The sequence below is a fragment of the Drosophila eugracilis genome, unplaced genomic scaffold (assembly GCF_018153835.1).
Source record: "Drosophila eugracilis isolate 14026-0451.02 unplaced genomic scaffold, ASM1815383v1 contig_1897, whole genome shotgun sequence".
NCBI classification, from domain to species: Eukaryota; Metazoa; Arthropoda; class Insecta; order Diptera; family Drosophilidae; genus Drosophila; species Drosophila eugracilis.
In genome coordinates this window covers 1,019,470-1,033,487 of record NW_024572751.1, presented here as the reverse complement: position 1 = coordinate 1,033,487, position 14,018 = coordinate 1,019,470, and the positions used below count along the sequence as shown (strand labels likewise).

Genomic DNA, 14,018 nt, shown 5'->3' with positions numbered 1-14,018 from the left:
GGTTAAAGAAGCAGTAACAAGTGATTATTTTTAGAAAATAATAAAAAGGAAAATATTACTACAATTGGATTACAAATGTGTATGGCTTATGGCTTATCAATTCATAAAAAGTTCTAATAATCACTTCCTTTTCGGTAACCTATCATTGGTTCTTTAACCCAACCTCACTGTGCAGAACTGCAATATGCTAATTAGATTTAGACCAGGGCCGTCGGCCAGTTGGAAGCCACACAAAGTGTGGGTCTCTAGTCCAGAACAGGCAAAGCTCAGTAGCAGCTTGAATTGCATAGCTGGCGGTGAACGGAGAGATGGCCATGGACGACTACGATGATGACAGTAAGTGTGTCCTGGATGAAAGGATACAGACCGTAAAATTCGACTCTCCCAGTGAGCAGCGTGGGCGTTACCACAGCCCGAATAGAGAATCAACATCAGCAGCAGCATGGCCAGCAAGGTCAGCATGGATACCACCAACAGGGACATGGACAGAGCCAGTACAGCGCCGGGGCGGTGAAAGTGGGAGGATGGCGATACGAGGACGCCAGCCGCTACATTGGCGAGTGGAATCAGCGTGGCCAAAAGCACGGCATCGGACACCTTCAGTTTGCAGACGGCACCCGCTACGATGGCCAGTTTCAGGAGGGTCTCAGCCAAGGAGTAGGCTGCCTTTGGTTCGCGGATGGCGCGAAGTCAGTTTAATAGTATCAAGGATGCAAACCTACAAAAATCCACCTTTTGATCTGATCAAAATTCTATAAAGTTGTATATTATATTCAAATCTTTGGTATTTTGCCAGAACTATTTATGTTATACAGAAAAGTTCAGTTTCCGTGGCTTTTCCTTTCGAATATTCAAAAGTTGGTTTGCATCCTTCCAATCGGAATAATATCTATATAGAATATTATTTTTAAGCCAGATACGAAGGTGAGTTTCACCAGGGCTGGTTTCATGGCAATGGAATCTTCTGGCGCGCTGATGGAATGAAGTATGAGGGTGAGTTTCGAGGTGGAAAAATCTGGGGCCTGGGACTGCTGACGTTCCAAGACTTCACACACGGATTCCCCAGAAACGAAGGCTTCTTTCAAGACTGCCGATTCATGAGGCGGCGTCGATGTCCCGAGGTGGTTCAACGGGCTCAAAAGTGCGCTCTTATGGCCCGTTCCCAGTGCGAGCACCCCTACTGATTGGTGGCGTCAGATCTGTTGTGTCAACCAAAATGAATTTAAAAGAATTTAAAATGTCCAAATGTATCAAAGGAAAATAAAACATTCTTACCTACCTGCTCTAAGTATTAACAAAGAAAGTTATTTAAATGTATCTATAGAAATTTGGTAACTTGAAAAATAAAACACAAAAGCATACAGCATATGTCTACAAGATTCAACTCCACTAAGTTCTTGCTTGAGTCTACCAGCGGTTATGAAATTTTAAATACAAATTACTATGTCTACATATAGCTAGATCATAGCTCCAAAAGGTCGTGGTTTTCATCTAATAGTACCAGAATAAAGAAAATTTACAGCCTAACTGTACAAAACTTAAAAATCTGATATATAGCGTTTATTATATAATTTTTAAGCCTTATTTGTTTAGAGTCTAAATCAATATTACTACTATCGTTTAAATTTGCTAGCCGCCTTTAAGATTCTTCCGTAAACCATAAAAACAACAATAAAATTATGAATCCTAAAATTTGTGCGTTCGCTTATTGGCTTTATAGTATCAACAAAAATATTATTGTTCCACTGCTAATTCTCATTAGCTGATCCGATCAGGTACCAGGCATTTCTGGCTTTGACCGCCGTGTTCCGAACCAGTCGCTTGGGATCATCCAAGGCGGCGGCCAAGGCCAGAGTCACATCTACTTTGTGGGGCAACAGGACGAAGGTGGGATACTTGGTTATGTCGTATAGCAACTGAAGTGCCGCAATGCGAACTTGCTGTAAGACAAAGAAATTACATATTAATTGATGCGTCCATAGAAGATTTTAGGCCTTGAAGCCACTCACCATGGTGTGCTGGGCCTTGTATTTTGACAGCTCCAGACAGCTGGGTATGAGATGAGCCAAGTGCCCCTGGAAATAAGCGTCCTGTTGGGCCACAAACTTTTCACAGATGCCCAGTGCAATGCACAGCGATTGAGCCTCATTGTGCTCCTCGAGGCTCTTGAAAAGCAGCGGTCCTAGCTGCTCAATGTTTAGCTTGATCACTGCCTGTGGCGTGGCTTTGAGTACGTATACGAAAGCCTTTAGGTGGTGCACACAGTAGTTCGCCAGCTTGTTGCCCATCTTTCCCATGATTGTATGGAAAAGCTTCTGCTTATAGAGGAACTTAACTACGGGCAAATCCAGTTCCGGATACTCAGCGGCAATAATGTCGAATCCCAAAGCAGCTGCGGTACTCAAACTCGGATGCTTCAGCAGATCAGAGAGCTAAATATAAATGGGGTTAAATATCTAAAGAATCAAAATACAATTTGTCACCACTTACATCGCCAACAATATCGGCAGCCTCATCGAATCCCGCGACCACCAGACCCTTAGCTACCCAGGCGAGGATCTCCACCGCCCGCACATCGCCCTTTTTTATGGCCACCTTGAGCTGTTCCGTAATCTTCTTGACCTTGCCCAAGTTGGCTGGATTGCTCTCCATCTTGTTGACCATACTGCAAAGCAGGTGGTGGGCGACAACGCGCAACTGTTCGTTTTCCGTGTTGAGAGACAGCTGCGTTAAGTCGGTCAGAAGGCGCTCGAAATGATCATCCAGCGTTATATCTTTATGCAAGTAGCCGAGAAGACCTTTAGTAACGTACAAATCCGCAGAGTGATTAAGGTTGAGACCAGGAAGGTACTCGCTAACTATCGCGCTCTGTTCGGAGAGGGGGAGTTGCTGGGTGATACGACTCAAAGCGCCTGCTATCTGCTCGAGCGACTGCAGTGTCAGACCCTCAGTGTGACTCAGCTCAATGAGCTTGTGCAGCAGATTGGACTCCTGCTGTAAGTCCACGATAAACCTCTGATCCTCCATTAAGAGCAGTTTGTTTAACGCATCTAGAGCCAGCAAACGAACAGGCTCTGCCGTTGTATCTTTAAAGGATTGCGTCAACACCAAATCCAAAATGCGTTGAGTAAATGCCATTTGGGGCAGAAGGGGAAGCAAATTCGAATATATCTTCCGCTTGACAAAGTTTGAAAAGATTTCGAAGTTGCGGACGCAGACGTCGATGAAGTTTGATTGTACTTCCACCGGTTGCAGAGCTCCGAGGCTGACCGTAAGTGTGGTGAAATCCAGGTCGATGGACGGATGGCTGATGAGCTGAACCAGGGCTTTGTAAACTAAAGCGCGCTGTTTTTCGCTTAGGACCGGAGCACTTTCGTTGAGCACAGAAAGTGCCGCCTTCTGCAGCTCCAAGTTCTCCTGTTTGGCATCGAAATCATCCTGTTCGATTAGTCGCAGAGAAGCGATCACATCGTCCTGAAGCGACTCTCGTATCGTGGTGTCAAGTTTTTGCAAAGAATCTCGCAATGCGGAAAGCTTATACACCTGGCTTACTATGTGGTAAATCTTTATCCTTTGTTCAGGCCCTGCGTCTGTGGCCTGAAGCTTGAGCAGAAAGCTGTTGAGGATCTTGTCTGCGGCGTAGGGCGCATCACCCGACACACAAACCAAGGCAATTCCGGTGGCCGGATGAAAGAGACGCTGATTGACGTCGCTTAGGTGAGGCAGGATTACTCCCAAAATAGAGCTTTGGTAACTGTGGCTTATATCGGGTAAATGCGAAGCTCTTTCCAGGAGAGCAGACAAAGCCTTAAGCGAGGCCTTTAAGATTTCCTCGTTGTCATTTCCGGGAAAAGTTTCTGTTTTTAGAGCCTGCCAAATTTGTTCGAAATGCGGCTCCAAAACAGAGGGTGGAAACTTAATAGCAGCTTGGTGCTGTTGGAAAAATGACCATTGTGAGGAGAAGGCTATTTAAAATGATCGTTTTTCTTACCAGCAATTCTATGGAGTCCAGTTTGGCTACCAGCAATTCACTCTCTAGTTTTTCTATGGCCAGCACTACTGTATCCTCTGCAAAGTCGTTGTTGGCCACTAGGCAGTTAGTCAATTTCACGGCCAAGTCATCCCGAGTTATGGCCGCTGGATCCTGCTTGCTGGGATTAAAGTCGATTGGAAAGTAACAAGCAAAAATCTCGAACATCTCTTCAGCCAAGTGAAGCAGAGGATACGTAGACAAAAACTCGGGCATGAAACTGAAAATGATGTCGAGGTTGCGGGGGTCACGCTCGCCGTCAATCGAATTGATCAGGCCGTAGACAAAGTCGCCGGCCATCGTCTGGAGCTCTAAAAACATTAATAAATTTGATTTTGTATAAGTTTCTTACATACTTTACAACACAGAAAATCATTGTAACTCTAACCTACTTTATATAATTGGACAGCATTACTAAGCTATTCGATAAAGTAATTCCTAAAAATGTATGTCGCTTTCAGGTGATTTATCGCTCAGTTTAAAAGCTTTATTTATCATTGCAGGGTAAAATTTTGTTGGTTCTAAAGATAATTTCTTCGTAATGAACAATTTTTATCAAAATAAATGGTTAACTAATTATTTTTGGTTTAATCAGAAAGGAGCATTGCTTATCAGCATTTTAAATTTGCATATTTTAGAAGAGATTCTTTAGAAGAGATTCTTGAAAATTTCTATATCATTCATTCATAATAGTTTAGTAATATAACTTTAAGTTTGGGAAATCAATTCATTTGCGGTACCCTTTCAAATGACAAATAATGCCAAAACAAGCAAAAGTCAGTATTAAAAACAACAGCGTTCCCCAGTGCCAAGAAGAAGCGGAGGCTTACCATCTTTAAAGTTAATCGTCAGGTACTGGAAGATGTTGAACAGCTTGGTGCGGTCGCCCCTCGTCTGGGACTGGCAGGTAGTGTGCTCGAAGAAAGACTGCAGGATCAGGGGAACCTGGGCGCGTGGCAGTGCCTTCATGTGTACCAAGGCATCGATGCCGTCAATGATGGCTGGCATCACGTTGTGGTGGTCGCGAAGCCGGTCCATGTAAAATGTGCTGAGGAACACAAGCTGGGGCTCGTGGAGAAGGTCCTGCGGCAGGGCCACCAAAACGGCGGACAACAGGTTGGTCCCGGCCACTCTCTCCTCCATGTCCGGCGAGGACAACGCAAAGCCCAGCTCCTCGGCTAGGACGGATATGTCGTACGCTTTAGAGGCCAAATCTAAAGGAAACAAAGGAATCTCTGTGAGAAAAGTCGATCTCCCAGCGATGCGGGTGGAAACTTGCCTTTGGCTATTTGGGTGGCGGCCTTCAGGATCTTTTCATCGCTCTTCAGAGCTTTCTCCAGAGAGGCACGCGTGGGCGTCGTCATTTTGGGTACCGTCGCTTGCGTGGTATCTAAATTTAATATATGTTTTAAGCACGTTAAGCCGAAATGTTAAGAACCGATAACCGATGACTTGCCGCACTGCCCTTATCTATAACGAAGTGTTGCCAGACCGTGCACCTAGCGTGCATAAACAATATATCTAGCTGTATAGAGAGAATAATGCACAGTATTTTACTTAAGATTATTTATTTAATTTAGGGTTTTGTTGCAATGTTGCAATAAAAATTATTTAAAATTAAATAATCCACATATATATTAGGTTTGAATTGTTTTAATTATAAATTTGTGAGTATTTAGTGTGAAAATAATATATTTTAAAAATATTTGTGGACATTGTTTATCTTAACTACCAATTATATAAAACGAATAATAAACGAATAGGAAAACAGAGAGATGAGAAAGTAATTAAAAATTACAGGTTCCGTCTGAGAAGTACATTTTTAAATCTAATTTGTTTACACATCCCTGGGAACTATCGATAACAATCCGACTGTTGCACTTCCAAAACGCAACAGGGTGTTCCGCCATCCGATATATCGATGAACGGCTGGTCACCAGCCTACACACATCACTAGTATTACAAACACAGGCTGGCAGCAGTTTATTTTAGCTCCAAATAAACTCTAAACTAAATAAGTTTCGCATTAATTTTGCGCTTGGAACGCCGCGTTACAAAGCTAGTACACTAATGTCCATAACCGTAAGTCGTCTTTCGTGCGGTTCGCGCAGTTATTGATGTAGTGGATGCGGCTGCGAGTTGTCAGTGTTGTTGTTGTCGCAGCTGCAGACGCCCCCACGTAGCTGGAAATAAAAAAAGTAGGAAAAAAAATGAAAATGTGGTCGAGTGCCGAATGCTAAGTGCAGTTTGCAGTCTCCAAAGACTCGCAATTAACTCGAAATCTATTTAAAACGCATTAATTTGTCCCATTGTGCGCCCGTGTGTGAGTGCCGCTGAAACCTGAGCTCTGCGTGCGTGTGTTTGTGTGCGAGCGTTAATTTTGTTGTTGTTTAATTTTTTTTTGTGTTTTTGCATACGACGATTCGAGTTGAAAGAATTATTCAAAGCCAACAAGGTCGGCCGCCTTATTTGGCTCATAATAATTTAATACATTTTCCAATCGGCATTTTGGCCCACGTCCCGCCTTGGAAGCGGAATTGAAAATGGGAGCGCGTTGCGTTTAAATTTGGTGACAACTCGGCGGCTGTGCGCTTTAAAATTTATAATTAGCCGCGCTCCTGGGTCGTTGCCACTGCTATCTTCTATTATTTGCAATCGTCGCCTGGTTTTCCCAATTTTTTTTGCATTTGTTGTGAGGCTCACTTTCCATTTTTACCTGCAAGGCGAGCGAGTGACAAAGTCGCTTCCGTTCTATTGTTGCTCCCCTTCTTCCCACCTAGAAAACACTTAGAGAAACTTGCGCACGCACTCGAACGCTTTAATTGGAATTAATCTCTGTCTCTCGTTTTTTTGTTTTTGGCTTTTGGTTTTTGGCCACAATGACGACAACCTGTTCCGATCTTCCGATCCAATAGTTACTGCGAGGTGGCAAGCAAAAGACAACCACTTGCGTAGGAATGACCGTAATGGCCAAGACTACGTTCGAAGAAATATGCGAGAATGCCAAATTAGCGCGGGACATGGCTCTGACGGGCAACTACGACTCGGCCTGCATCTACTATGAGGGCCTCCAAGGTCTGCTTGCCCGCCAGCTTAAGGCCACCGCGGATCCCCTACGCAAGGGCAAGTGGAGCATGGTAAGATTCTGTCCATTAGTATCATCACTTATACATTTGAATTCTCCCCAAACAATCACAGAAAATGGTAACGGTAGATTCTAAAAATAGATTTAATTTTGTCAGAGTTAAGCGCATACGTACAATCTTTTATACATCCCGAAAATTATATCATATTATGATATCTTGTATAATGATTCAGAAGAACTTAATCAATATCGGTATATCTTGTACTTGAATATTTATATACTCATATTTACTTGAAAAATAACTATTAAACACGGCATCACGGCACGGCATCTAGCTGAACCCTGAAATTACGTAGTCCAAACTATGATAAGATTCCCATTCTTATCAACAAATACTGTCCATTGCCGACGGCGAAAATTAGACATGTACATACTCGTATATGCATAGATCTTAATCGCGAAAGAAAGCACTTGTAATTAACAGGTTTAAATTTCTCAAACTCTAGAAAACAAAGTTAAACCCGTTTGGCCTCTTCGTTTCTAAGACAGATTATAAAATTTAAGAAGGCCAAATTCTAGCAACAGGCATTACTATCGTTTGCCTAAGGCAATGGTCAGGGGTTGAATAGGCTGAAATAGAGATCTTAAATACTTATAATTTCACTAGACATGCTATCCAAAAACTCAAAACTATAACTTTGCGCTCTTTCTTAAATGTAATTTATTTATAAAGTGTAATTAAAAGAGTTTTTTAGGACATTCTATATGAACCTCTTGCTCTCCTAACGTTTTACTAAATTTCCAATATTTTACAGATCAACCAGCAAATAAGTCAGGAGCATACGAAGATCAAGGCTATTCAGAGAACCCTTCAAGACATCTCGTTGGACCTGCAAAGCACCAAATTCGCCCACAAACTTCGTCATCAGCTCAGCGAAGAGAGCACCACCAGTAAAGATCCATCCGCGTGGTTTAAACCGGACCCGGATATCTGGACACCTCCGCCCAAGGATCCCGATGTATGGGGTCCGCCAAAACCGCCACCTACCACACAGGCCGTTGGCCGACGAACCGCACCGAACAACCGCCGCACCACTACGGCAAATCAGAGCAGCCGCCCCAGCAGCACAATACCACAGAGCACTGCCCGGAATGGTCCGGCCTCGACACGCAATTCCCGAAACTCGACATCGGCTGCAGCACAGAACAGTGGAAGCCGCATGACCAACGGGCGAGCGGGAGGACGCAAGCTGTCGACGTCGAACAACATCAACGAGGCTAGGGACGACGACTCCACCGCTGCAGGCAGCAATGGTGGAGGAGGCGCTGGCGAGGGAGAGAACGGCGATCAGCAGGCCTCCCAGGAGGAAGAGCGCAAGTTCCAACCGAACAACCACATCGAAGCCGAGCTAGTCGACATTCTTGGTGAGTGAAAATATTCTTTTCGTATAATTTTGATAATCGTATAACAAAAGTGAGCGAAAAGAGTTTTCCTTAAAATCTGTAATGATTTTCAAGACATGATTCGTTCTATAAAGTACATAGTATTTGAAGAGCAAGTTTTCAGACTTAAAACAGTTGTTTGAGGCCTTCTCGTACACTCATTTAGAAGTATTTAACAAGAAGTAAACGTTTCCGGTTATACGTATACAGTAAAAAAATATATATTCTTTATCTAACTATCTGTATACGACACGACACGTTCTTATATCTTAACAATGTAATAAAAAGGAAAATGCATTGCTATAAACAGTGGCGACTAAATGTATATCGGCAATAATTTAATTTAACTTTAAAAATAATTTAATAAAGACAATAAACCAATTAAAAAAACAACTCTTCCTTTTCAGAACGTGATATTCTTCAAAAGGATCCAAAAGTGCGCTGGAGTGATATTGCCGACCTGCACGACGCCAAGAGGCTGCTGGAGGAGGCCGTTGTGCTGCCGATGCTTATGCCGGACTACTTTAAGGTGCGTCACTGCCTCTGTTTGCTTGTGCTGAATCACCTTTTGCCGAAGGCTTATCTACGGCTGGTGTTGGGTCAACAAACGGGCCATATTTCAGTGCTACGCTTGCTGGTCTCAGGGCACTGTATATTTGATCAACTGTCTGAGATGCTACAACTGCTTTATCACTCTTAACTAGGTGCTACTTTTATTATTGATGTCAACGAGTAAATCCTTTGTCAGTCATTCTGTTATTAGTCAGAGCAATTTGAAGGGTCTTCATTATTACGCCTACAATTTTCCATTGTTAAAACTCGGTTGATTATGAATTCATTTCTATGTTTTTATCTTATCTGAATATGTTTGCGGCCATATTAATATCAATCCATAATGGGACTGTCAATTTACTGTTTATTTAATCATTTGAGAGACTGATTACTTTCTGGGGTCCAGTAAATAATATACAGTTACCATATTATAGTTTTTTGGTTTGTTATTTTTGCACCTTGGGGGTAGAATTGTCACAATAGTTCATAATCGATATTAACCGCATGCGATCAAAAACCTGAAACTCACTTAGGGTCGACATTTTTGACATAATACATGTGACTTTAATATAAAGTTTGGGGAAGTTAAAGATGAGGCACCAAACAAATAATCTTTATTCCTTATCGCACACATTTATTGTTTAAGCCCCTTCTTGAATAAAAAAACAAATCCAACTTTCCTAGGTAGAATTTTATAGATGGGTCCTAAGACAAATTTACCTCTTTAAGACATGTAAATCGATTTAATGGACAAATTTATTTCCAATATCAAACAGGGTATACGACGACCGTGGAAGGGTGTGCTAATGGTGGGACCACCCGGCACCGGAAAGACAATGCTTGCCAAAGCGGTGGCAACGGAGTGCGGGACGACCTTCTTCAACGTCAGCTCGGCCACACTCACATCCAAGTATCGCGGTGAATCAGAGAAGATGGTGCGTCTGCTTTTCGAGATGGCACGATTCTATGCGCCCAGCACAATCTTCATCGACGAGATCGACTCCCTGTGCTCGCGTAGAGGATCAGAATCGGAACACGAGGCCTCGCGTCGAGTCAAGTCGGAGCTTCTGGTCCAAATGGATGGCGTGGGTGGCGGAGAAGAACAGGCCAAGGTGGTGATGGTGCTGGCCGCCACTAACTTTCCTTGGGATATCGATGAGGCGCTGCGACGCCGGTTGGAAAAGCGCATTTACATCCCACTGCCATCGGACGAAGGGCGTGAGGCGTTGTTAAAGATCAACCTGCGCGAGGTCAAGGTGGACGATAGTGTTGATCTCACCTACGTCGCCAACGAGCTAAAGGGATATTCTGGAGCTGATATCACAAACGTGTGCAGGTGGGTTTACCAGGCTCTCAATGATCGAGCTATTTTATATACTAAGTGCGTCTCTTTGTTTTTCCAGGGAAGCCAGTATGATGTCGATGAGGCGAAAGATCGCCGGTCTCACCCCAGAGCAGATCCGACAGTTGGCTACTGAGGAGGTGGACCTGCCCGTGTCCAACAAGGACTTCAACGAGGCCATGAGTCGCTGCAACAAGAGCGTGTCCCGGGCGGACCTGGACAAATACGAGAAGTGGATGAAGGAGTTCGGCTCGTCATGATGGCGTTGCCCAAGAATATGGCTAGCAATTGTAGGAATATATTTTTGAATAGCCTTAAGCTTTTAAAGTGAGAACCGTACCGATCCAAGCCGAACGGATAAATTGAACATATTTTATATATAACATTTTGCATATACGATACAATTATATATTTACATATATATATTGAACCGGAGGCCGTTGGAATTATAAAAGACTAACCGTTCTCAAAGAGTAAACACAAACGCAAAACTGAAATTGAATCGAAGTCGAGATAGGCAATATGTTAATGTAATGTATACATAACAAACACACCCACACACTCCATGAAGCACAATCCTTCCAACTAATCGTTAACCAACAATCACACTTTATATACTATAAGGAATCGCTTTAATCGCCGCCTAGCCTTGGCCCCATACTCCCACGATAAACACACTCCAACCGTTTCATTTTTTATCCAAAACGTTTATTTTTAACACGAATTGTTCACTGACTAATATTAATGTTAATTTTCGCTTAATTTATACATATACATATACATAGTTTAGTGCAGGCAGAGATGTAGAGCACCTCAAATGTTAATTTTAAAGCAGGCAGAACGTTCCCTCTGATTTGCAATTAACCCACTGTATCAGAAGAAGAAACTGAAGCAATATGTACTTAAAGTGAGGACTCTGAAATTTTAAACAATAAAAAGTTTTTAACTATAAGTTCATTTGTCTTCTGGAAATGGGTGCTTTCTGCAAAGATAATTTTTAAAACAAGTTTAGTATTTGGCTGTATTCAATATTTAAATATCTGGTGAAATGCATATTGTGTTGTTAATTGAAAAATCCCTGATCAAAAGTGTATGGATGAATCACTCTTCTGTATTTATACAAAAAGCACTTCTAGTAATTCGTTATTCTGTTGTTTGAATTACAAAACACAACAACATTAATATGAAATTATCTTTATAGAGAACGACGGTTAGGCTAGCCTGATAAGACCTAGCGCAATTCTATTCTTAAAGCACCTTTTGTTTATTAAACTCAAAACAGAAATTGTAAACTCGCCTATTGATGGTGGATGCGCCGTGGCAGTCAATACGCTTCTAGCAAAGGTCGAGATCTCAGTAGGGTCTAGATGACGGTGGCATGGGCATTAAGGGACCCATCATAGGATAGGGGGCAGAGTTTCCAGCTGAAGGATAAAATCCGCCAGAGGACACGTTTCCGTATGCTGGCACAGAAGCATTTGGCGGTCCCTGGCGCTGTTTGCGCATAAGGTCTTGCATCTTCTCGGCCTTAAGGCGACGCAAGTGCATGGTCCGTCGGCTTGCAAGGAACTCCTCCAGAAAAGCTTCCACTCCGAGATCGCTGTCGTTGAATTTCTTTATCATCTCCTCGGTCTGCTCTTCGCTTTCGGAGGCGGCGGTTTGCAGTAGAGCCAGTGCCGTTTCAGGACCCACTCCACCGGACTTCTCCTTAAGCTGGGACAGCTTATCCTGGACAGAGGTACACCTGGTGCGTCCCTCATCAGATAGTTCTGCCAGGCGAGCCCTCAGCTCTATAATCTGAGGCTCCCGCTCTATATTGTGCTCCGCTCTACTTCGGTTGTCTTCGAAAACGCTGGTCTTCTGAGTTCGCAGCACCTGAAGAACCTCGTCCACTTTGGTTTCAAGCTTCTCGTCGTCGTTTAGAAGTTCCTTTAGCTCATCAGAGGCCATGGGCGCAATGGAGGCCTGCAATTGGTTCATGTATTCCTGGTACATCTTAGCTGCTCCTGGGCCTTTGTCGGCTATAAAACTATTTTAATTTTGCGACTTTATTTTCAATGACTATTACTTTGCAGTGTTACCAGATAGTGGAAGTCCCAAATGCTTTCGCCCATCCCTGATTAGAAAAGTGAACTATCGTTTAAACTGAATTTTGATATTTTCAAAAATTTTTTTTAATAAGTGTTTTTTTGTTAATTAATTGACTAGTATCACTAAAAATAATAAAAGAAATACCACAGAATTGTTATGGTTTTAAGAATATTTTTCTTAATATAAATAGGCCCTTAATATATAATATTAAGATGATAACCATTTATTTAATTTAATTGATTAATTGAATTTATACATAAATATCACTTGGTAGTCTAGACCTTAAAATTTTGAATAGCTTGAAAGTGGGAAATAAGATTAAAAATTAAAGCAATGCTAATTACTTTTCGACTGGCTTTAATTCCAGACCACAAACCGTTGAAACAACTAGAAAGAATAATATATGATGCATTGAATGTATTGTTTTTAAGTTCAAGAAAACTTTTTATTTTACAAAGCTTTAGATGCTACAATACAATTTACAAGTTAAGGAAAGTTAGGAAGACTAGTTTGAGGAGGAGCACCACTGATTAAAGGCTTGGCTAACGTCGTAAATCGTCTACTGAATTGATCCTTTACCACTTCAGGTGTTACTGTGGAGGCCGCATCGAGGTACTGCACCACTCGAATTTGGCCATTTTCAAGCACGGGGACCTGCCTAACTCGGAGTCCTGGAAGTAGTATTTGACATTGGACAATAGTTAATCCGAGGAGACCGACCAGCAAAAGTAAGTGCAGCTTCATTCTGTGGCAGGTAGAGCAGCTGAATATTTGATTCTGGATTGTACCGCAACATTTTATACTTATTGAGATATTGAGGAAGTCTCTTACTTCCGCCAAACACCGGGGCGATTGATCTTCAATCGCTTTAGCGCAGGAGTTCACTTACATTCAACCAGTTTAAATAACTGGACTTGATATTATTTAAATGTCAATACCTCTCAGGAAAAGTCATCTTACTCTCCAAAACTTAACAATTAAAAGTCGACGTCAAGATGAAGATCTAGATTTCGGAAAATCGCAATAAATTATCATCATAAGTTTAAGTCTTGGCTAGACTCAGGCTAGAGCTACAAAAGCTAAAAATTTGTAATGTATTAATTTAATAAACATTTGTTGAACTTTGATATACTTGATATTAAGTTTATTTTCACAGTACAGAAATCATTCAATATATTATATTTATTCCATAACACAAATTTTTTTTCTGTTTCCCAATGTGCTAACGACTTGGGTGACAGGCTTATATTTTAAGAACATATTTTAGAGCATACTTTTGGGCACACTGTTAAAGCGCATAATTAAAGCGTTTATTCAAAGTTCTATAATTATTTTTTAAATAGAAATCCTTTAAAGAGTAAATTTAATGTATTTTTAACAAAAATTATTTCCCAAGTAATTGTTTTATGGAAAGTAATCCGTATTGAGCTGAAAATGCGTTCATAAGGCCAATTGGACTATCAAAGCTTGAAAGC

The 14,018-nt window shown here is 41.9% G+C and overlaps 5 protein-coding genes across 7 annotated transcripts; 2 read left to right on the top strand and 3 right to left on the bottom strand.

Moving 5' to 3' along the window:
- The first annotated feature begins 230 nt into the window (after positions 1-230).
- LOC108115011 (MORN repeat-containing protein 4 homolog) lies at positions 231-1,291 on the top strand. Its single transcript, XM_017226253.2, has 3 exons — positions 231-336; positions 389-689; positions 917-1,291. Exons 1-3 carry the CDS (start codon positions 309-311, stop codon positions 1,182-1,184), a joined length of 597 nt encoding a protein of 198 aa, XP_017081742.1. The 5' UTR covers positions 231-308; the 3' UTR covers positions 1,185-1,291.
- Positions 1,292-1,547: 256 nt separating this feature from the next.
- LOC108115010 (MMS19 nucleotide excision repair protein homolog) lies at positions 1,548-5,489 on the bottom strand. The gene is made up of 6 exons (XM_017226252.2): positions 5,310-5,489; positions 4,861-5,244; positions 3,992-4,341; positions 2,491-3,933; positions 2,010-2,432; positions 1,548-1,940 (listed from the first exon to the last, which is right to left on the bottom strand). Exons 1-6 carry the CDS (start codon positions 5,392-5,394, stop codon positions 1,749-1,751), a joined length of 2,877 nt encoding a protein of 958 aa, XP_017081741.2. The 5' UTR covers positions 5,395-5,489; the 3' UTR covers positions 1,548-1,748.
- Positions 5,490-5,976: 487 nt separating this feature from the next.
- Positions 5,977-11,404, top strand: LOC108115001 (katanin p60 ATPase-containing subunit A-like 1). Of its 2 annotated transcripts, none has more exons than XM_017226241.2 (6): positions 5,977-6,112; positions 6,946-7,167; positions 7,931-8,540; positions 8,966-9,087; positions 9,887-10,446; positions 10,514-11,404. In XM_017226241.2, the coding sequence occupies exons 1-6, from the start codon at positions 6,101-6,103 to the stop codon at positions 10,710-10,712; spliced, it is 1,725 nt and encodes a 574-aa protein (XP_017081730.1). In that variant the 5' UTR covers positions 5,977-6,100; the 3' UTR covers positions 10,713-11,404. The 2 variants fall into 2 exon arrangements, with proteins under 2 accessions (XP_017081730.1, XP_017081731.1); XM_017226242.2 differs by lacking the exon at positions 5,977-6,112 and adding an exon at positions 6,154-6,228.
- On the bottom strand, positions 11,139-12,539 carry LOC108115002 (vacuolar protein sorting-associated protein 37C). Of its 2 annotated transcripts, none has more exons than XM_017226243.2 (2): positions 11,750-12,539; positions 11,139-11,434 (listed from the first exon to the last, which is right to left on the bottom strand). In XM_017226243.2, the coding sequence occupies exon 1, from the start codon at positions 12,445-12,447 to the stop codon at positions 11,806-11,808; it is 642 nt and encodes a 213-aa protein (XP_017081732.2). In that variant the 5' UTR covers positions 12,448-12,539; the 3' UTR covers positions 11,139-11,434; positions 11,750-11,805. The 2 variants fall into 2 exon arrangements, with proteins under 2 accessions (XP_017081732.2, XP_017081733.2); XM_017226244.2 differs by having other exon boundaries at positions 11,139-11,368.
- A 490-nt stretch (positions 12,540-13,029) lies between these two features.
- On the bottom strand, positions 13,030-13,287 carry LOC108114932. The gene has a single exon (XM_017226116.1). It carries the CDS (start codon positions 13,285-13,287, stop codon positions 13,030-13,032), a length of 258 nt encoding a protein of 85 aa, XP_017081605.1.
- Between the last annotated feature and the right edge of the window lie 731 nt (positions 13,288-14,018).

Bases quoted from the DNA above. Each gene is read 5' to 3' on its own strand.
- LOC108115011 (XM_017226253.2), top strand. From the start codon at position 309: ATGGCCATGGACGACTACGATGATGACA. The intron at 337-388 runs GTAAGTGTGTCC...CGACTCTCCCAG, and splicing joins GGACGACTACGATGATGACA to TGAGCAGCGTGGGCGTTACC. The intron at 690-916 runs GTCAGTTTAATA...TTTTTAAGCCAG, and splicing joins TGGTTCGCGGATGGCGCGAA to ATACGAAGGTGAGTTTCACC.
- LOC108115010 (XM_017226252.2), bottom strand. From the start codon at position 5,394: ATGACGACGCCCACGCGTGCCTCTCTGGAGAAAGCTCTGAAGAGCGAT. The intron at 5,245-5,309 runs GCAAGTTTCCAC...TGTTTCCTTTAG, and splicing joins CGCCACCCAAATAGCCAAAG to ATTTGGCCTCTAAAGCGTAC. The intron at 4,342-4,860 runs GTAAGCCTCCGC...TAATGTTTTTAG, and splicing joins GACGATTAACTTTAAAGATG to AGCTCCAGACGATGGCCGGC.
- LOC108115001 (XM_017226241.2), top strand. The intron at 7,168-7,930 runs GTAAGATTCTGT...AATATTTTACAG, and splicing joins GCAAGGGCAAGTGGAGCATG to ATCAACCAGCAAATAAGTCA. The intron at 8,541-8,965 runs GTGAGTGAAAAT...CTTCCTTTTCAG, and splicing joins CGAGCTAGTCGACATTCTTG to AACGTGATATTCTTCAAAAG.
- LOC108115002 (XM_017226243.2), bottom strand. From the start codon at position 12,447: ATGTACCAGGAATACATGAACCAATTGCAGGCCTCCATTGCGCCCATG.
- LOC108114932 (XM_017226116.1), bottom strand. From the start codon at position 13,287: ATGAAGCTGCACTTACTTTTGCTGGTCGGTCTCCTCGGATTAACTATT.